Source organism: Pipistrellus hanaki, assembly GCF_964339955.1.
Source record: "Pipistrellus hanaki genome assembly, chromosome: 2".
In the NCBI taxonomy this organism is placed as follows: Eukaryota; Metazoa; Chordata; class Mammalia; order Chiroptera; family Vespertilionidae; genus Pipistrellus; species Pipistrellus hanaki.
Genome location: NC_140504.1, coordinates 189,977,884 through 189,995,195, shown reverse-complemented (window position 1 = coordinate 189,995,195; position 17,312 = coordinate 189,977,884). Strand labels below are relative to the sequence as shown.

Here is a 17,312-nt window from a genome sequence, read left to right as displayed (position 1 = left end):
CCTGATTGTCCCTAACTGCCTCTGCCTTGGCCCCACCACCATGGCTTTGTCCGGAAGGACATCTGGAAGGTCTCCCGGTCTAATTAGCATATTACCCTTTTATTAGTATAGAATAGAGGCCTGGTGCACGGATGGGGGCCAGTTGGTCTGCCCTGATGGGGGTCCCAGATCAGGGAGTCTCCTTGGGGGGTGGGGCTGATGGCCGTTTGTAGGCTGGCCACGCCCCCATCAGGGTGAGGGTCCCCACTGGGGGGCATGGCCAGCCTGGCCGCGGGGCTGAGGGCCGTTTGGGGGCAATTTGCAGGCTGGCCAAGCCCCCAGCTATGTCCAGAAGGATGTCCGGAAGATCTCACGGCCTAATTAGCATATTACTCTTTTATTAGTATAGATTGTCTGGTGTTCCTGAAAAGAATGTACACATTGCACTTTTACAAATCAAGTTACGTTTTAGATTTAAATTTGGTATTAAAAGGTTAGTTGATGACTTATAAGTAACACCAATGTTTTTGTAGTTATCCAGGTAGAAGTTCTCAGCGTTTTCTTTGACAGCCTTCCTACTGCACCCTCCAAAACCCCAGATACACATACATGCACTTAATTAGTTAAGTGCTACAAATTCTGCCAGCAAAATGTCTCTTCCTTTCCAAGTAATCCTACACACCTTAGTCAGATGAATCTCCTAAAGCATAGCCTCAGTCTTGTTAGCCTCTTTAAGAATTCTTCAGGGAAGCCCCCTGCCTGCTGAATTAAGTGCTGTATAGACTCCTTGGCTCAGCTTCTGGTGCCTTCGAAATGGCTCCCATCCATCCCTTTCTAGCCCTATCTCCTACTCTCTAGGCCCTAGAGAGTAGGAGATAGGGCTAGACTTCTGTCTTCCCCTCTCCCCTCATTTTCCTACACAAGCCCTGCTTTTCTGCCATTGGGTAGAATATATGTCCATTCCCCCAAAACTCTGGCTTTAAAAAATCTTTTCTTTTTTTTTTTTTTTATCTTCACTAGAGGATATTTTTTTCCTTTTGTTTTTTTAAAAATATTTTTTATTTATTTCAGATAGAAGAGGGAGAGATAGAAACATCAGTGATTAGAGAGAATCATTAATCAGCTGCCTTCTGCACACCCCCTACTGGGGATTGAGCTTGCAACCCGGGCATGTGCCCTTGATGAGAATTGAATCGGAATCGAATCGGGGACCCTTCAGTTGAGCCAAACCAGCTAGGGCCATTGATTGTTTTTATTTTATTTTATTTTTTTAGAGAGAATGGAAGGGAGGTTTTGGAGCAGGGAGGGAGAGAGAGACACACAGATGGATTGCCTTGTGCACTGGCCCAGATTGGGACTGGGGATCAAACCTACAACCTAGGAATGTACCCTTGACTGGAATCAAACCCAAGACCATTTGGTGTGCAAGCCCAATGCTCTGATCACTGAGAAAACTGGCCAGGGCAAAAAGTCTGTCCTTGAAGGCAACTCAAATGTTGCCCCTTTTTTGAAGATTAAAAAAAACCTCAGGAGAGCCGAAACCGGTTTAGCTCAGTGGATAGAGCATCGGCCTGCGGACCGAAATGTCCCGGGTTCGATTCCGGTCAAGGGCATATATCTTGGTTGCGGGCACATCCCCAGTAGGGGGTGTGCAAGAGGCAGCTGATCGATGTTTCTAACTCTCTATCCCTCTCTCTTCCTCTCTGTAAAAAATCAATAAAATATATTAAAAAACAAACAAACAAAAAACCTCAGGAGAACACTGTCCTTTTCTCAGGACACCAAGAATTCTTCAGGGAAGCCCTGAAGAATTTCCACTTTTATAGATACATGACTTGTTATCCTTTCTTGATCACAAGCTCCCCAAGGAAGAAACTGTGTTTTACTTATATCTGACCCATGTTGAACCCAATTCTTTTACCCTTCAGTGCTCAGTAAATATTTAACGTTTCATTTGTTCTTTTTAAAAAATATATTTTTATTGATTTTAGAGAGGAAAGAAGAGGAAGAGATAGAAACATCAATGATGAGAGAGAATCATTGATCGGCTGCCTCCTGCACGCCCCCTAATGGGGATCAAGCCTGAAACCTGGGCATGTGCCCTGACCGGGAATTGAACTGTAACCTACTGGTTTATGGGTTGACCCTCAACCACTGAGCACACCAGCTGGGATCTATTTATTCTTAAAAATTTTTTTGTGGGAGAAGACAAGGACATTGACTCTGCAATGCACCGTTCTTCAAGCTTTCTGCACACATTATGCTATTTCATCTCACTGTCCCCAGTCAGGGATAGGCACTGTTAATGCTAGTAGTCTTAGTTTCCATATGAAAAGTTATATAATTTACCCAAGGACTGACATACAACTACTAATAACTAACCAGTATTCTCAATCACGCTTACCCTGTCTTACCCCCAAATCCATATAACTTTATAACTGAAGTATAACCACTGTATAACATTGCTCACTTTTCAAAGAATAAATACTACATACTAGAGTGGTGTGTTCCAAGAGTAAAGAAACAGGTCTATTCTCAGTGCCTTCTACTTAATAAATGCTAGTAAACGTTGATCAAGTAAATGTGTAAGGGAAAGAAAATAGTGAATTTTTCTCAGTTGAATTTTTCATCTGAATCAGGAATAGGCAACAACATAATAGCTATAGTGTTGGTGTACATAGGACACAGTGGGCCCCTGATTCTTATATTTACTTCCACAAGGATGAGAATCTAGTTACTGATATTGATGAGGAGGGGCTAGAGGTGTTGGGAGGGAAGGGAATTGCAAAAATACCCTTTGAGCAGTTTGGAGTCATTTATCAGCCCTCAACCCATTTGGATTCATTTTATCTCCAGTTAGTGCACAGGGAAGTTATTTCCTGGCTTTATTTGTTGACTTTCTCATTGCTTCTAATTTCAGGTTTTTGTTACCACTCCTGATAAGTCAAATATCTGTGGTGTCTTTTATTTATTTTTTTAAAATAAATCTTTATTGTTCAGATTATTACAAATGTGTTCCTCTCCCGCCCCCCCCCCAATTGCTCCCCTCCACCAGGTTCCCACCCCACCCTCTGTCCTTTCCCCACCCCCCATTGTCCTCATCCGTAGGTGCACAGTTTTTGTTCAGTCTCTTCCCGCACCCCCACTCCCCTTTTCCCTGAGAATCGTCAGTCCACTCCCCTTCCATACCTCTGATCCTATTATATTCACCAGTTAATATTGTTCCTCAGATTTTTTAATTCCCTTGTTGATAGTTATGTATTTGTTGTTCATAATTTTTATCTTTACCTTCTTCCTCTTTCTAAATAACCCCCTTTAGCAATTCATATAATTCTGGTTTGGGGGTGATGAACTCCTTTAGCTTTTTTTTATTTGTGAAGCTCTTTTTCTGGCCTTCGATTCTGAGTGATAGCTTTGCTGGGTAGAGTATTTTTGGCTGTAGGTTCTTGCTATTCATCACCTTGAATATTTCTTGTCATTCCCATCTGGCCTGCATGGTTTCTGTTGATAAATCAGCTGACAATCGTATGGGTGCTCCTTTATAGGTAACTACCTGCTTTTCTCTTGCTGCTTTTAATATTCTCTCTTTGTCTTTTGCTCTTGGGATTTTAATTATGATGTGTCTTGGTGTGGTCCTCCTTGGATTCCTTTTGTTTGGGGTTCTACGGGCTTCCTGGACTTGTAAGTCTATTTCTTTCCCCAGGTGGGGAAGTTTTCTGTCACTATTTCTTCCAGTGTTCTTTTGGTGTCTTCTTCTGGGATCCCCATAATTCTGATGTTGGTTCGCTTGAAATTGTCCCAGAGGTTTCTTACACTATCTTCAACTTTCTAGATTCTATTTTCTTGCTTCTGTGGAGGAGTGTCCTCTGGCACTTTGTGTTCTAAATCTTTGTCTTGATTCTTGTGCTCTTCCATTCTGTTTTTAGGACTCTATGTAATATTTTTTATTTCAGGCAATGTTTTCATTTCTGGTTGATCCCTTATTATTTCTAGTTGCTCCCTTTTCATATCCTCATAGGTCTCATTTATTTTATCGGCCTTTTTTAGGATATTCTTGAATAACCTTTTAACTGTAGTTTTGAACTCAATGTCCAATCTTTTCTTTTCCTCCATCTCCTTCCTCTGTGTCCTTCCTCTTGTCTGCATTTTAGTTGTTTCCCTGATTTAATGGAATAGTTTTGTGTGCTAGGTGTTCTGGTAGAGCCCAGGAGCATAGCCTTCCCAGTTACCTGCAGTGGACAGTCTTGGTGTAGCCCTTTGTGGGCTGTGTGTGCAGTCTTGTTATTAAGCCTTGCTTATTGTTGGTATCACTGGGAAGCGTTGATCTCCAAGCTAATTGGCTGTGAGGATCAGCAGTGTCTCAGCTAGGAGGGCTTCTGTACTCTGCTTGGATGGGGTGAGGTCTCGGGGTGGCACAGACAACCTTTGGTTCCCTGTCAGTGTTGCCTTAGAAAAGTCCTGTTCGCAGTGAGTTTCGGAAGATTGGTTGCAGTCACGCACACCTCTTTGGTAAAGGCACAGACAAACTTCGGGTTCTGGCCAGTCCCTCCTTAGAGAAAGCCAGCCTCTGGGAGAGCTTCTGTGCTCAGCTTGGATGGGGCGGAGTCTTGGATTGGTGCAGATAAGCTTTGTTTTCCCGTCGGCTCCTCCCCAAGTTCCACAGTAATGGCCTCTGGCTTCACACACCTCCAAGAGATCTCTGTCCACTGCCTGACATTCTGGCCTCTCCCTGTCTGGGGCCGTCTATCAGAGCAATAGGGTGATTCTGTTTTCCTCTCGAACAAGAAAGCCAGCCGCGTGTTAGCTGTCCGCCCTCTCTGTGCACCAGGAGTAAGCCAGTAGTGAACTCAGCCCGGCCCTTCCTCTCCGCTCACCGGGAGTAAGCCAGCGTCTTTTCGCGGGCACAGCTCTCCATACCTTCACAGTTTCTGAGGGTTGGCGCGCCTTCTCTCTCCTTCCCAGATGGCAGAGCCTCCTCTCAGCTAGCCATCCGGTGCTTCAGGGCAATTCCTCCCTGTTTTCCAGTTCTAACTTCAAATTTGTTGTGGTAGGCTGCATTCGGGTGTCTACCCTATGCCGCCATCTTGGTTTCTCCTTTTATTTTCTTGAGGAATTAAAGAGTAACATAGTGATAAATGACCCATGCATAGTGATGCAATCCAGAAAAATACTTCGTTATCACATGTAACAGTAAGACAGGGCTACTGACTTCTCTATGAGGTTTATCCCTGTGTATGGGAAAGAGCCATGACTTTGGAGGCTGACAGCCTGCGTTTGAATTCAACTTTTTTAGATGTGTGTACTTGGGGAAGTCACTTAACCCCTCTACATTGTTTCCTCTTCTGTAAGACTGGATCATGATACACCTGAAAGGTGGTTCTGTGGATCAAATAAAATAATGTATAGAAACATATACAGTGCCTGACACTATAAATGTCATTACTTCCAAAGTAACCCCCCCCCTAACTAAATGTAATGCATCCTTTATTGTTTATTGAAACAATTCTTTTTTTGTTGTTGTTTATAACATATTTCTTGATTTGTGCATTCTTGGAAAGTTGTGTGGCTGTCAGGATTCTGAAAGTAGGGTCATATGCTCTTGCACTCATTTAAAAAGGACCCTTTTTAGTTCAGTTGTTTGGAGCATCTTCCCAGTGCACCAGGGTTGTGGGCTGGATTCCTGGTCAGTGCATGTACAAGAATCAATCAGTGAATGCAAGGATTAGTGGAAAACAAATTGATGTTTCTCTCTCTCTCTCTCCTTCCCCCACCCCTGCCCTTCCTCTCTGTCTCTCTCTCTCCCTTAGATGAATGAATTGAAAAAAAAAAATGTGGTGCCCAGAGACCCATTTACAAAAGACCCTTTTGTGAGTTTGGCTTTTCTTGAAGCAGAGCTTTCCAGTAATACCTTCCCTGTCTACTCCTTTCTGCTGACTGGTTTACTTGTTCTGGTCAGAATGTGGGTAGTTGATGTCCACCTAGAAATTCCTGTAGATGTCCCAGCCTCGGTCTAGTCTGGATGGCCATAGGAAGGTTAAGGTCTTGTTCAACAGCTCCTTTCCTAATCTATTTCCTCTCTACTCTGCAGCAATGTTGACGTTTGAGAAGCTGATTAACACAGATCTAGTTTACTATCTCTGGGTTTTTGGCCTGGCACTCTTTCTTGGTTAGATCACATGACTTGGCATTTACACATGGACACCTGGGACAATCTGTCTTTGCCTCAAAGGATTAAGGACAATCTGTCTTTGCCTCAAAGGACACAGCTTGGAACTGACTGAAAACTGTTTCCCCCCTCATAAATTGGGCCCTGAGCATCTTTCATAAATCAGGAATGTTTCTTGGAAATGTAGTTCTGACTAAATTCAGTCCCTAGGGTACTTTTCTATAAAAGCACATTCGTGTTTGTTCTGTCAGAACAAGTGCATTTGATGGTTGTAATAGTGTTGATAGAAACGTGATTGAACAGGAAAACATCTCCATTATAAATAGGTCAATTTGATAGTAATCCATGTTCAAAGCATAAATATAGCTTTATTAAATACAGATAGCTCTAGGAAAATCTTTATAATATTTTAGAGCAAAGTGTTCTAGTTCAACAGTGAGTCTTAAGGAATCCCCTATTTAAAATATATGTCAAAATTTGATGTATTCCTAGAAACAATTGCTAATGCCAATGAAATATAGTCAACTGTGTGAAGAGAGGGGGAAAAGGATCTAACTTCCATCTGAGGCTCACCCTCGGTGTGATCCTGACTGGTATTTAAATAGGAATAACTATTACATACACCTTCAAAAATATATATATTTTTTATTGATTTCAGAGGATGGGAGAGGGAGAGAGAGACACATCAGTGATGAGAGAGAATCATTGATTGGCTGCCTACTGCACACCTCCTATTGAGGAATGAGCTGGTAACCTGGGCATGTGCCTTGACCAAGAATCAAACTGCAAACTCCTGATTCATAGATCCATACTCAACCACTGAGCTACACCGACGGGCTATATTATATTACACTTTTGACATCTTTTGAGTTTTATTAAAGCGGTGGTAGAATTTACTATCACTTATTAAATTCTGTTAGACACTGCTTATCTACCTTACATTTTCCTTATTCAGCAGCCCTGTAAGATAGTCTTCCCTCTGCAGATGGACGCATTGAGGCTGTGCGGGGTTAAGTCACTGACCAGAGATCAGAGAGCCAGCAGGTCAGGAGTTAGCAGTGGTTAGAACTTAGCCTGTCTCACTACAACATCAGTGTTCCTGCCATTCCACTCAGCAGGAGAGCAAGCCCTTCGTTTTCTGGAAGCTGTATCTTTTCTTTCAGACATTTAAGAATACAGTTGTTTGGCACATAGCTACTAGGATCTTAAAAACTTGCTTGTAATTCCTGTAGCTTCTCCTATTTATAAACTGCCAGTTGCCTATGGCAAAGTTTCTGCTCATACATCTAGATATATGTTATTGTACAAATTAAAATGGAGTTGCTTTGCTATTTTAATTAATTTAAAGCTACAGATCAAATTTAGCATTGATAACTACATATAAGAATTTAGGAGCTTGGTTTGAAGTGTTAAATGTGAGCTGGAGTGAGATCATAATTATCACATAAACAACGTATACTAAAGAGACAAATGAGGTAGGCTTGTGGATTTTTTTCTGCCTCTGAAATTTTAGAGAAATGTTTTCTGAGAGGATTTGTTTTTTTTTTTCTGCGCCTCTTCAAACAGTGAATTATACCTCTTAATTGAAAGTCCATTGGCAATGGCAACTTTTACAAAATGGATAGGGCAGGAGCATGTGTTGCTCTGGCTTGTTTTGTTGAGGGACTAACATCCAAAGTACATTTCTACTTCAAGACTGCAATTGGGTTATGTAGACTGCTTGTTAATTCTTGTTGATTATGTCTGGTTCCTAATTATTTGCAGTGAAGTAAAGCTTTATGACGTGGCATGGTGAGGGCAAAGATTTTTCTAAATAAAGTTTCATTGACTAACTGGAAACTGTCCATATGTCACAGTAATAGCCATCAACGTGTATTTCCCCTTCTTTCTTACACAAAATGTGGCTTAACGTGTACACTTGGCATACCTCTGTTAGTTCTTTTTAATTTATTACAGAATTCACATGGGCATAAGATAAGGCAGTGTTTTATATGTAGTTAGTGGGAGTGAGTTCTCTGTTGTTTTGTTATTAAAATAGTATCAGATGAACTGTTAGGGAGTTGCTTCTTCCTAAAAATGTGTGTTTATCTACTAGCCAGTTTTATGATGTCCTTTTGGGCACTAAGCATGCATTCAAGTGCAGGGTTAGATTGATTTGGAGTAATTTCTTTTTGAAAGAATTTGTGCCAATTCTTTTTCCTCTCCAAAAGAAATGGTTTCAGAGCATGGGCTCTTTGCCTAATGTCAATTCCATAAGGCTCCTCTGTTGTGGGGTGTGTGTGTGTGTGGCTTTTTTTTTTTTTTTTTTGCCCCCACCCCCCTCAGTCTTCCCCTCATAATTGGGCTGTGCCATGAGGAAGATGTGTACCTATAAGCAGGCATTTCTTTGCTTTAGGGTTACTTGTCATTCCAGACAGCATGGACCAAAAGAACAGGCTTGTGTGGGGGGAGGCAGAGTTATATAAACTGTTTTCATAGTTAAATATTTGCTTCCAGGGAAGGTGAAAAATGCTTTGTACTTTTTCCTTTGGCTTTTTTCCTGTAAGGGAGCTTGTCATGCAACAACAGAAAAAAGGTGGCCAAAGGCAGAAAAAGCTCTTCTCTTTTCCATGTTGGTTTGTTTTTATTGTAAGACAAACCTTTCATGTTTTATTGTTAATGAAGTTTAAACCTGGTGCAGAGGTGCCAATCTTTAGTGGAAACAGCTGCAGAGTTGGTGTCCCCTGATCAGGTGGGACTTTCTTTGAAGCAACATGTTGCCTTTTAAAGAAAATTGAGCATGTGAGAACTTGAACCTGTAAAACTCATCAGCAGCTCCACCATTGTTTGTCTCTTTAAATAACTGAGATAGTTAACCTCAAGTAAAACACTGGCATTTAAAAATCATTTTTTGAATTTTTTTTTCTGAAGAGGATAGTCTTGCTATTTTGTGTCTTAAAAATATAGAAATGGAGGGGGAGAATCACTCCAGAATTGAAGACATAGCAGCTCAATTTAACAGATCATAGAGGACAACCTGTCTTTGGCTAGTCTGAACTGTGATTTTGACCTTATACTTGCAAAACTAGGTGGTTGGGCATATACCTTAACTTAAATGAAGTCTAGAGATTAAAGATTTTCTACTCTATGCTGATTGATGTTGAAGCATTTCTTATCTTTGTGGTTGAGCGATATGTTAGCAGTGGGCTTAGCATCTTTCTTGGTCTACTGCTAGGAAAATTGAACATCAGAGAGCTTTTTTTCCTTGGGGGGAAAATAGGAGAGACAGGCATGGAGTCAGAAGGACAAGAAAAATGCTGAAATATTTTCCTTTTGGGCTTTTGATTTCTCTGCCAAAAAATTGCCTTCCAGATGGAGAAGACCAAAAGCTCTGATTGTAAGCCATTATGTTTTTACTGGCCTACCTCCCCATCCCATTGCCTGGTTTGAAATCTGTAAGCCAGTCCAAATCCTTTACCTCATTTTCTAGTACCAATTTACTGTCTTACTCATCTTCCAGCTGCAAGGGGGTGAGGCAAGCCGTTTTGAAATTGAGCCCTGTGCCATTTTATAAATCAAGCAACAGCAGATTCTTGCCAAGGAGTATCAATCGCGATAGCTCCCATTTCTCTGAAGTTCTTGACTCATGCCCACCAGGTAGATTTGTGTGTGTGACATGTGCCGTCGGATTAGTCTGGGAATGGATCTGAACAAGCCCATTGGCCTTGTGGGGACTTGTTACTTACCCGTTGCCTAGTGTTCTGGCTGTTGCATAGGAAGCACAATTTGTTTTTGGCTGCATCTTACCGCACTGGCAGTAGAAATCTTGATACTCCAGTTTCCCGTGGGAGGTAGAGATTGTTTCGGGGTTAATGTTGGAGGGGAATTCAGTGTCAGGACATATAGAGGATATAGTGGCTTTGGAGTCTGGCAGACTTGGGCCCAATTCTGCTCTACCACTAGCTAAACAGTGTCCTTGAGCAAGTTACTTCTGTGTCTGGAAAAGGGGGCGTCATACCTTATCAGGTTGTTTGGTTTAATAATATTTTGAAAGGAAGAACATGTTTGGTATTTATTGGAAATACTAAAATGTTAGTTCACTTTCTTTCTCATTATGTCGGTCTTGAGTATGTTAATCATTGTGGTCTGTAAACTGACTAGTTTTTTTTTGTTTTTGTTTTTTACCATTTTTAAAAATTACATGGAAATTGTGATGACATGGGTGATTTTTAAATATTGCATATTAAAGTTGGGCACCAAATCATTACCTAATGCAAGGTCTTTTGGACAGAGCAAAGTAATAATTTTTTATTAAAATTCATGTTTGTGTAGGATATAGTCATAGGAAAGGAACATACATCATGGCCACATGTATATGATAGGGGAGAATGATCAGAAATCATTCGGGTAATAGCATAAATACTTTCTTCAAGCCAACATCAACTGGATTGTTGCATAGGTGGATTGAAAACACACACACACACACACACACACAACACACACAAAACAGTATGGGCTGGCCATTGTGGCCTAGTGGTTGAGCATCAACGCATGAACCAGGAGGTCACTGTTTAGTTCCCGGTTGAGGTACATGCCCTGGTTGCAGGCTCAGTCCTCGGAGGCAGCCGATCAATGATTCTCTCTCATCATTGATGTTTCTCTCTCCCTTTCCTTTCCTCTCCTCTCCTTTCTCTGAAATCAATAAAAACATATTTGAAGGGGAAAAAAAGATATGGGTTAGCCTTTTTGCTCTGCTTAAGTTCCCTGTGTTTGGAGCAGAAAGGGTCAGATTGGTAGACTGAGGAGTACTTGAATGTTCATATTGTGGTAGCCTAAAATCATGGTTAGCCAGAGAGGAAGCTCTTGGAATTTGAAATCTATTCAGATTTGAAAACCATTCAGGCAAATGAGAATTGGAACTTTTATGTGGTGTTTAATCAGTTAACTGCCACGATATTTTGAATTTAATTTAAAAAGGCCCGCCTTTTGCGCCTGTAGATGCTTACTTGTGGCCTACAAATGGTTAATTGTAAAGATGGTAGTCAGGTGCTCTGTTGGACCATGGAACAAAAGTAAAGAGTATCAGCATGCTCTGAAAGGTGCGAAGACAATTGTCAAATCTGAAGGGGGGAAAATCAGATTTTGGTTCTCTTCCTTGGCACATATAAGTTTATCTCAAAGTTTGGGACATGTATTACTACAGTAGAATGTGAGGTGATTTTTTTCCTAAAGTGGTACCACAGACAAATATTTTTATTTTAATGGTTCTATATTCATTTTAACACACTTAATGGAAAAAATGTCGTTAGCACTCAAATCTATAATTATACGAATATTGTTACTTAAGTTGAGGCTAAAGTTATTTAATCAAATACATGCATTGATAATTTTTCAAAAGAAAACGATTAAGCAAATAATTATACAGGTGATGTGTGATGTAGCAGAAATTGTGACCGTAGCATTAGAATGACAAACGTTTGAGAAATACTGGTAAATATGAGGATTTGATCCTTTTTTCTAGCTTAGATGCCTGTGAAGTTTAATTTAAAATAAGACATTGCCAAAACCGTTTGGCTCAGTGGATAGAGCGTCTGCTTGCGGACTCAAGAGTCCCAGGTTTGATTCTAGTCAGGGGCATGTACATTGCGGCACATCCCCGGTGGGGATGTGTGCAGGAGGCAACTGGTCGATGTATCTCTCATCGATGTTTCTAGCTCTCTATCCCTCTCCCTTCCTCTCTGTGAAAAATCAATAAAATATATTTTAAAAATAAAAAAATAGATATTTATAATTTTTTCCTACCAAATCATTAAGATCAATTTTTGTGTGTGTTCTTTTATTTTGAAAGATAGTGGTTAAAATGCCCTATGAGTAAAATGAGGGGGATCATTCTGGATCACTTCTTTCCATCTTCACTCAAACTGTTGAAGTGATAGGAGCTTCCAGTTGACATCATCATTTCTGATGTTCTGGCCGTGGCGCCCTGCAGAAGAGGGTAGGAAGGCGTTCCCAAGCAGGGCAGAGCCTCTCCTCGGGAACAGTTTCCTGGCTTGTTCTCTCACCGCCCAAGACGTTTGTAAACAGAACAGAGAATAACGTTTTCAGCCCCTGTTGTGGGCAGGGGACTAGGGCATCTAAAAAGCCTCTGATAACAAGAAGGAAAGTTAGAAATGAAAAATCAACTGTATACCAAATTATGAAAAACATCATTATAGATGTTCACATTTATGAAATGTTCATTTTATTTTTGTTGAATTATTATTAACAAGATATAATGTTCCCCACCTCTTTGCAGGTACTGGTTTGGGATTAGGACTTGTTTTCTCACTTACCTTCTTTAAAAGTAAGTATGACTCTTGCTGTCTTTCTAGCATAATGTCCTAGTGTACATACACATAGCAGGAACACTTCTGGAAGGCACATCTGCATGACTGCCGGCCCAGCCATTTATGGGTTTAGGTAGCTAGACAAAGAATGTGGACTCAGAAGAGGTCACAATGGTTGACCATCTCCAGCATTCCCCTGGGGCATTGAGTCAGGGTGCCTGATATCTAAAATATGACATCATTTTAAAATGTGCTTTATGCCAGTGAGTCATTTGGCCAAATCTTCATGCTCAAATATTTCTAATTATAAATTTTTTTGAAAGGAACTTGAAAATGAGGGTTGTGCTAGTGATAAAAACAAGTAGGCCAAAAATTATTCTAAGCGAAGAATAGGCTATATCCCTTTCATTCTGTAGAGGAGCTGAAGTTTGGCTGTTGACATCTTTCCATGAAGAACAGTGGGAATACTTAACTATAGAATCATAAGTAACACATGTTGCTGATATGAAATAATCATTTTAAGTATTGGCTTAAGTAAGCCTTATGACTTACTATAATAAAAATATATAGGGGAGGTGGGGAAGCTGTGTAAAAAAAAAAAAAAAAATATATATATATATATATATATATATATATATATATATATACACACACACACATACATACATACATATATGTGTGTGTGTGTGTGTGTGTGTGTGTGTGTGTGTGTGTGTGTGTGTTAAAAATCTTAGATATTTTAAAAATTCAAGCACCTTACTGAAATATTTCTGTTAAGGTTAAAAAAAATGGTTTAAATGATTAGAACTGATAAAGAGAAGTTAAAAGGTTCAAGTATGTCTACTCTTTTTATAATATATTGTACCCTTATATACCATGCCCATGTACCATTATTAATACCTCAAACCTGGCAGCATAACTGCTTAATAAATACTTGGTAAATTAATAAGTTTACCAATAGTTTCCCTCCTCCTTTTATTGACTGCTGATGAAACATTGACAAATCTGTGTGATGCAAGCTGAATATTTACTGAACCCTAAGTAAATGTATTTGAGCCAGAAAACAAGCTGAATCTGCTCCTAATGGTTCCCTGTTGGGATTTTCCTTTTTCTGCTCACTAGGAAGAATGTGGCCAATAGCCTTTGGTTCTGGCATGGGATTGGGAATGGCCCTCTCCAACTGTCAGCATGATTTCCAGGCTCCATATCTTCTACATGGAAAATATGTTAAAGTATGTATCGATATGATATTTCTCTCTCTTTCCAACAAAAATGTTTTATCCTCAGTCCCCGAAGAATTTTTTATATTATATATAATGAATAAAGTGTGCATGTCATGTGGTACCACTGAGATCCCAATTGCTCTTTGGCTTTTAGTGATGTTGACACCACTTTGGTTCCTCTAGTCTCTCCCCTCCCCTCGACCTTAAGATGCATATGTGCATTCAGATCTATACTCATATGTTAGCTGACTGGAACTGACAAACCTGCCTGAAAGTGTATCATTATTGTAAAGTAAATTTGTGTTAAATATCTGTATGTAGCACTTTTGTTCAAGATTTCAGAGTGCCCTGTAAACATCTCACACATACTCAAACTAAACTTGCAAACTTCTGGGATTCAGTCATTATTCTGCTTTTTATTGAAGAAAGCAGGTTCTTGACTGCATGTCCCACATAATGCTGCCAAAGTCCTTGCCTACAGATGGATCTTTAATGATGCAGACAAGATGAAAAATATAGCACATGCCTCAAGAGTAAGGTGACCAGACGTCCCGCTTTTGGCAGGACAGTCCCGATTTTTAACAATTTGTCCCGCTTCTCGCGGCATTTTTAAAAAGTCCAAAAGATTTAAAAGATTCTTTCCAAAAATCATCATTTTCAATATTGGCTTAAGTAAGCTGGCACATTCCCTGAAGACTGTCTGAGGCAGCGTTTCTCATCATTTAGAGGGCTGGTTACCTGGGGTGTAAGTGAAAGGATCATGGGAAGCTATGTGCTCAAGGACAGAGGGGTGTATTTATTTTTGTATCTCCAGGACCTGGAACAAAGTAGGCACTCAAATAAATGTAAAATGAATGACGTAAATGGTGGATTCTGTTATATGTGTTAATTGCCTCAGGCTTAACCTTTATAGCAGTACAAACTTCAGTGAAGATCTTCACACTCCCTTGATATGTAGAATCATCTGCTTTCTTGGTTACCCTTGAGCTAGAATCACTGTGAACTGGGCAGCCTCAGGAGGCTAGTGGAAAGAGCACAGAACCAGGAGACCTGCGTGTGGGTCGTGGTCTGTCACTTGCTTCCTATGTGATCTTGAGTTACTCGTTTCTGAGAGTCTCTTTTCTATCTATAAAATGAGGGTAATGCTTTCTACCTATAGGATTGCTGTGAGGATTAAATGTGAATATGGTTTTAAGCTGTGAGGTATTATATAAGTACGATAGATATGTTTGTTATTGTAGCTGAGGGCAACCAAGGAAGGGTGATTGACTTGTCCATTGTTTCATCATAATAACAAGTAGAGCAGAAATGTGGATCAAATGAATGTCCCAATTCTGGTCAAAAGCTGTCACCAAATCTCAAATGACAGTTCCCCACCACAGCTCGATCGCCTTTCTCTAGAGCACCTACCCACAGTGTTGCTGCCTACCAACCATCCTATGTGCGTTTGGAGAGAGAACTGGGAGCAGGGAGAGTTGGCCAGTTAGGAAGTAGCAGGCCTTTCGCCACTCTCCATATTAATGAACCATCTCCGCGCCAGAGCCAGGGTGAGGTAATCAGAGGGACAGCACAAGAAGAGGTGCAGCTGTGTGGCACAGAGCTGACGACAGGCAGTCTCCACTTGTCCCAGCTCTCCACTCTGTTGGCACCACAGCTGAATTGGGGGAGAACAGAAAGAACAGGAGAGGAGCTTCAGGTCTTTTAATTGTTTGAAATGTTTCAGACTGAGTTGCCATGGATAATGGCTCAGGGGTGATTATATGCATGTTATATATTTAATGGGTGGAAGTTACTGTGGAAAATATTGTTACATTTTTTACAGCCTTGTGTGTACTGCTCCAGAATGGCCTTGAAACTTTATCTGAACTTGAATCTGTGCCTCGATGTTGTCATCCTCCATTCTCTAAAAAGGAGTAAAGTCCCAAGTTAGGGCTTTTCAAATGTAGTCATATTATGGTAATTGCTTCTTGAGTGCCAGTTATGCCCTGTGGGTCATCCTAAGTGCTCTGTCTTCTTTCTCTAGACCTCCCTTCCCCCAGTAGATTTGTGAGCAAGATGTTAGTATCCTCATTCAGAAGATGAGAAATTTGAATTTAACTGAGGTTAAGAAACTTGCCAAAGATCCCGTCATTAGTAGGCTGTTTGATTCTGGACCCATGATTTTTCCACTCATCTGTGATCTATCATCTATCCCTTTGATGGATTTAGGAATATACTTATTCAAGTGCCAGTTGTTTAGCCCTATTCTGCTCCTTTCTCTTTCTCCTTCCTTAAAGTTTGGGAAGCCTTTCTTTAGAATGTGGGCAGGATGTATACAGTCCCCTTGTGAGACAGTTTTTGGTTGGTTGATTGGTTTGGTTGGTGTTGTTTTGTGATGGTGGTGGTGGTTGATGAGAAAGAGAGAGAGAGAGATTTGTTGTTCCACTTATTTATGCATTCATTGGTTGATTCTTGTATGTGCCCTGACCAGGGATCGAACCCCCACCTTGGCAAATTTAGACTGTGCTCTAACCAACTGAGCTACCCGGCCAGAGCTTGAGACAGTTTTAAAGCAAACCGGGTGGTAAGGTTTTAAGGCCCATTTTTCCTGGAGCAGCACGTTAGAGGGAGTTGTCACAGTGCTGTCTGTACAGTTCTAACCTGAGTGTCCTTACTTTCCAGGAGCAGAAGCAGTGACTCACACCGGAGAACATCTCAGTGGGAGGAGAAGAGAAATCATGTTTATTCCTCAGGAATACTGAAGTGCCCTGGAGTAAGCTGACATTCTTCTGTAACAATGTTATCAGCAGCGCTTTAAACTCCAGCACACTGTTTATGTATTTGAAACCAAGTCTGTTTCTTGTTTTGTATTTTCTCTCTGGAAATTGCAAGGAGGTGGTCTTAAAAGAAATAAATTAAACAAAAATAGGCAGCTTAGTGCATTGCCTGCATTTCTTTGCCTTTGTATCTGAGCATGAGGAAGATTATACTTGAGCTGCCAACAGCTGTGCCCGCCTGGTCCCCAGCTCTCTGAGAACCTTCCTGAAACCACAGCCGTGGTGCATTCCTAATGTGTAGTTTTCAGAACTGCTTCCACCTCATAAATCGGAGGCTGGAGGTTGCCGCTGCGTTGTCTGGTGAAGATGACGAATGTCTTGAGAAGCCTCGCCTCACGATAGCAGCTCTTTACTATCTGTCTGTTCTTCTCACCAATGGGCCCAGCAGGGCACTTTTCAGCTGAGCCTGCTCGCTGAGGGCAGATGGCTGGCTGCATCAGCAGGGTGTGCAGCCTGCTGTGCTGAAGCCTCACAGTGTGATGGCACAATTTCCGCAGCTTCATGGAGCTTGACAGTGCGGTTTTTAGCACTGGGTGCTTTGGCCTGAGGTTTGGGAGAGTGCATGGCATATCCACTGGCTGGAAGGACACGTTGAGGCTTGACTTTTGCTTTCACGTGGCAGCTGAACTTTGAGGACAAAAGGGCCACTTCTAATGCCCCTCTGTGAGTTTATTCCTTTGATTTCACTTGAAACAGGAAGGCTGGACACAAGTCGTAGCAATTTCTTCTGAAAATATGCAGAACCCCAGAACTCAGTCTTTCATGCTTATTTCTTTTTATAATAAAACTAGAGGCCCGGTGCACGAAATTCGGAAGGTTGTCC

The 17,312-nt window shown here is 41.0% G+C and overlaps 1 protein-coding gene across 1 annotated transcript in view; it reads left to right on the top strand.

The window, feature by feature from the left end:
• MICOS10 (mitochondrial contact site and cristae organizing system subunit 10) overlaps positions 1-16,584 on the top strand; it is a 35,152-nt gene extending 18,568 nt beyond the window's left edge. The window contains exons 2-4 of the mRNA XM_084875262.1: positions 12,420-12,467; positions 13,573-13,682; positions 16,335-16,584. Coding sequence (XP_084731388.1) covers positions 12,420-12,467; positions 13,573-13,682; positions 16,335-16,349 — 173 coding nt within the window. The 3' untranslated portion in view covers positions 16,350-16,584. The remainder of the gene's footprint in view (positions 1-12,419; positions 12,468-13,572; positions 13,683-16,334) is intronic.
• Positions 16,585-17,312: the final 728 nt, after the last annotated feature.